At 43.6% G+C, this 4,896-nt stretch overlaps 1 protein-coding gene across 1 annotated transcript; it reads left to right on the top strand.

Moving 5' to 3' along the window:
- Positions 1 to 450: 450 nt before the first annotated feature.
- On the top strand, positions 451 to 4,628 carry LOC129742951 (uncharacterized). The gene is made up of 4 exons (XM_055734888.1): positions 451 to 604; positions 1,799 to 4,173; positions 4,276 to 4,570; positions 4,624 to 4,628. The coding sequence occupies exons 1-4, from the start codon at positions 451 to 453 to the stop codon at positions 4,626 to 4,628; spliced, it is 2,829 nt and encodes a 942-aa protein (XP_055590863.1).
- Positions 4,629 to 4,896: the final 268 nt, after the last annotated feature.

Below are 4,896 nucleotides of genomic sequence, written 5' to 3'. Positions count from 1 at the left end.
ATTGAAAAATGGGTTGAGAATGCAGCGAGTCCCGAAAAAAACGATGAATTTAGCAACACGCTTCCCAAACAAGTTGAAACGTCAAAACAATCGACGAACAAAAAATCAGTCCAGAAACCAGTCGTCGATCAAAATTCATTGACTGTGGGAAACTTTCCTCAATGGAAATCTGCTGTGACAGGAAAAAGCGCATCAATAATCCAGGATCCGAAATCGTTAGAACAGGCTTTACCAGCGATTTCCAAGAAGCCATTCGAATCATTACCAGTCTTCCAGAACCAGGTAAAAACGATTGTTTCGTCCACTGCTTTTTCTTCGGTTGCCTCGTATTCAAGAGGCACACACACAGTACCAACGAAAACACCACTGGCCATCGTGAATGAAACAAATTCATTGCACTCCCCGATTCCTTCATCGCGTGTGATTAAATCGTATCCAGCTAGAGGTACAATGTCCTACACCGTTCTACAACAACATCAACAACACGAGCCGCATCAACAACAAATGTTCCAACGTCAACAGATACAGCAGTTTTATCCAGAGGTAACGGAACCAACAAACGTAGCAGTGCCTCATGTGCCCCCCCCAAGTCATCAAAATCCAGGTGAGCCCGTTTCATTATTTCCCTCTGATGAACAAGCATCAGGACCCCATGAAAGTAGTGCCCTCGAACCCCTTTTAAAACAGCTCGGTTTGGGCCCTAACGAACAAGTCATATTTACCAATCCATTGACCTCATATCAACCTACCCCCTCACAACTAGCCGCTCGACAGCTTATGGCTCGTGACCTTCCCATATTTGATGGTAATGCATCCGACTGGCCCATATTCATAAGTAGTTTTACTAACTCTACTCTCGCTTGCGGATATAGTTCTACAGACAATCTTATTCGCTTACAAAGATGTCTGAAAGGTGGGGCGTTGGAAGCTGTGCGAAGTAGCTTGTTACTTCCAGAGTGTGTACCTGACGTGATAGAGACGCTCCGTATTCTTTATGGTCGTCCCGAAATTTTATTAAAATCCTTGTTGGAAAAAATCCGTTCGATTCCAGCCCCCAAACCGGAAAAATTAGAAACTTTGATTGATTATGGTTTAGCCGTCAAAGGTTTGTGTGCCCATATGGAAGCAGCGAATCAACAGAACCACCTTTCAAACCCATCTTTACTTATGGAACTAATTGATCGGCTACCGGCACATTTGAAATTAGAGTGGGCGAACTTTAGTGCTGATATTGTCGACGTTAATTTGCGAAACTTCAGTACCTTTATGACTGGTTTAGTAAGATCGGCTAGTCGCGTTACTTTGTACAATGGTGAAAAATCGCACACTAAGAACGTTAGTATACACACTCATTCTGAATCAAACATTCCGGTTGAGTATACTCCTGTGGGTAGAGTTTGTCCTGCTTGCAGCAAAAATCATCGATTATCTGATTGTGAAAGATTCAAATCACTCGATATTGATGAGCGTTGGAAATTTATTGAAACTGAAGGAGTATGTCGAAATTGCTTATATAAACACGGGAAAAGATCCTGCCGCAGCAACAACCGTTGTGGAATCAATGGATGTACCTACCGACATCACTCTCTGCTCCATTCCGTCCGTTCAGCCACAACCACTCCGCCTTGTTCCTGCAATCGGTCTGCCAATGTTAGCACTCAAAATTCAAAAATAAATAGAACGCCGGCTTCGGGTGAAAATCATACCCACTACGACATCGATAGGTGCTTCCTTTTTCGAATTCTCCCCGTTACTGTTCATGCTAATGGAAAATCATTGACAACCTTTGCCTTCATAGACGAAGGCTCGTCTCTTACCCTAGTAGAAGAGACTCTTGTAAACGAGCTTGGCGTCAAAGGTACATCCCAAGTACTGTGTATGCGCTGGACCGGGAACGTGACACGTACAGAGCTTAACTCCAAAGTGGTCGATTTGACAATATCAGGACCAAACTCTCTCAAAATGAATTTAAAGGATACCCGCACTGTAAAGGATCTTTCGTTACCCCGACAATCCCTCAACTACAAAAGTTTAGCAGCACGATATCGACATCTTCAAGGCCTACCTGTTGCTAGCTACCACAACGCTGTTCCTCAAATACTGATAGGCGTAAACAATCTTCATATGACCGTTCCGTTACGCATTAAGGAAGGTCTCAGGGAGGATCCCACTGCAGCAAAAACTAGATTAGGTTGGTGTATCTACGGTAGCATGGCGTGTGAGAAGTTGAATGATCAATCTGCTGAAACACTCGTCTCTTTCATAAACTGTCACGCGTGTGACTGCTCGAGCGATAAAAATCTTCACGACTTGGTTAAGAACTTTTTTGCGAAAGAAGATGTGGGGGTTTCTCCGCCAGTTGCATTAGAGTCTAAGGAAGACAGCAGGGCTCGTCTACTGTTGGAACAAACAACTACTAGAATCTGTGACAGGTTTCAAACAGGATTATTATGGCGGTTCGATAACTTTGAGCTCCCCGACAGCTACCCGATGGCCGCCAAAAGAGAAGAGTGTCTTCAACGAAAACTGAATAAATCTCCAGAGCTACGGATTAATCTTCAAAAGCAACTAGATGAATATCAAATTAAAGGATACGCCCATCGAGCTACGAAAGCGGAACTCGAGGACACAGATCCACGTCGAGTATGGTATCTGCCCCTGGGGGTTGCCATTAACCCTAGAAAACCAGAAAAGATCCGAATGATATGGGATGCCTCATCCACGGTGGATGGAATTTCACTTAATGCAATGCTTTTGAAGGGCCCTGATGAACTTCCTCCGTTACCTTGGATACTATTCCGCTTTAGGCAATTCCCAGTAGCTGTTTCGGCGGATATCTCAGAAATGTTTCATCAGGTGAGAATCCTTCCAGAGGATAAACAAGCGCAACGCTTCTTATGGCGAAAAGATCCTAACCAAACACCGGAAATCTTTGTAATGGATGTGGCAACCTTTGGTTCCACTTGTTCTCCGGCATCCGCACAGTACATTAAAAACAAAAATGCACTTGAATTTAAAGAAAACTATCCACGGGCTGTAGAGGGAATAGTCAAGGGTCATTATGTTGACGATTATGCTGACAGCTTCGAAACGCCGGAAGAGGCAGCTAAGGTCTCTCAAGATATTCGAATGATACACTCGAATGGTGGATTTGATATCCGGGGTTGGGTTTCAAACAGCACACAAGTTCTCAACGATTTGGGAACAACTTCAATTCATCAATCAAAGAATTTGGATCTTGATAACAGTAAACTTGATCGTGTCCTTGGAATGCATTGGACCTCTGTGAGCGATTCGTTGAGTTTCTCTACAACACTTCCCGTTGAATTTCAAGAAATAATTTCATTGAGGGAAAAACCAACAAAACGTCAAGTTCTAAGATGCTTAATGAGCTTTTTTGATCCTTTGGGACTTCTGGCAGCCTTCATACTCCACGGAAAGGTACTTCTCCAAGATATTTGGCGATCCGGGATAAAATGGGATGAAAAAATAGACGATCGATGCTTCGACAAGTGGCAACAATGGACTGATCAAATTCCACTTATTTCAAATCTTCGTATACCCCGATGCTACTTCGAAGGAGTTACCCGAACGCACTACAAGCAGCTAGAGTTACATATTTTCGTTGACGCTAGTGAAGACGCGTATGCCGCAGCTGGCTATTTCCGTGTTCCCGACTCCTCGGGTGGATTTTCCTGTTCGCTAGTGATGGCCAAAACAAAGGTTGCCCCCTTAAAGCACTGGTCAATACCTCGCCTGGAACTTCAAGGAGCTGTCTTAGGTACCCGGATTAGAACCTTTATCGAGGACGGACACACCGTAACCGTGCAACGTGTTGTCTTCTGGACTGATTCCAGCACTGTCCTTGCCTGGATCCGGTCCGACCATCGTCGATACACGCAATTTGTGGCCTGTCGAGTCGGAGAAATTCTCTCTTCCACGGACGTATCCGAGTGGCGTTGGGTACCATCGAAATTGAACATCGCCGATCAAGCAACCAAATATAGTGAGAAACCACAGCTTCATCAAAACGACGAATGGTTCAAAGGACCTCATTTCTTACGAGACGAAGAGATCAACTGGCCCCAACCGAGGAAGTTGCCGGCAACAACTGAGGAATTAAAAATTTCATTCTGCACGCACCTAAATATTTCTGTTCCTCAGCCAATTCTTGTATTCACTAATTTCTCAAAATGGGAAAGACTATTACGCACGATGTCATATGTATACCATTTCATAAACCTCAAACTCAATATAAGTAATCCTCATATACAGGAAGAACTTAAAGCGGCTGAAAATGCAATACTGCGCCTGGCACAATGGCAAGTTTATCCCGTAGAATATGAGCTTTTAAAGCGAAAACTGGAGAACGAGAACGTGATCCTTGATAAAAATAGTGAGATTTATCAATTGAACCCGTATTTGGACGAGCATGGAGTTATGAGAGTTGACGGTCGCATCGGTGCAGCGACGAACGTTTCGAATGCAGCTAAATTTCCTGTTATCTTGCCGAGATCGCATTATGTTACCGAATTAATCATACTCTACTATCATCGTAAGTACCTGCACGGTAATTCCGAAACGGTTGTAAACGAGTTGAGGCAATCGTTCTACATTTCACAGATTAGATCAATAGTAAAAAAAATCGCTCAACGTTGTCAACATTGTAAAATTTACAAAAAGAGACCAGAAATTCCTAGAATGGCTCCGTTACCGGAAGCACGATTGGCTTCATATACACGTCCATTTAGCTACGTTGGACTTGATTTATTCGGACCACTCTTGGTCAAAGTAGGAAGAAGCTCAGCGAAACGATGGTGTGCCTTGTTCACTTGTATGACGATAAGAGCTGTGCACATCGAAATCGTGTATAGTCTTAGCACGGAATCGTGCATA

The sequence above is a fragment of the Uranotaenia lowii genome, chromosome 2 (genome assembly GCF_029784155.1).
Source record: "Uranotaenia lowii strain MFRU-FL chromosome 2, ASM2978415v1, whole genome shotgun sequence".
Lineage (NCBI taxonomy): Eukaryota > Metazoa > Arthropoda > Insecta > Diptera > Culicidae > Uranotaenia > Uranotaenia lowii.
Note: the sequence above shows the minus strand (reverse complement) of the source record. Positions and strands in the feature narration are given on the sequence as shown.

What these genes read in the sequence shown, in the direction of transcription:
- LOC129742951 (XM_055734888.1), top strand. Translation starts at nt 451, where the DNA reads ATGTCCTACACCGTTCTACAACAACATCAACAACACGAGCCGCATCAA. An exon ending in CCCAAGTCATCAAAATCCAG is followed by an intron (nt 605 to 1,798) that starts GTGAGCCCGTTT and finishes TTGCCTTCATAG; the next exon opens with ACGAAGGCTCGTCTCTTACC. An exon ending in CTGTTCCTCAGCCAATTCTT is followed by an intron (nt 4,174 to 4,275) that starts GTATTCACTAAT and finishes CCTCATATACAG; the next exon opens with GAAGAACTTAAAGCGGCTGA.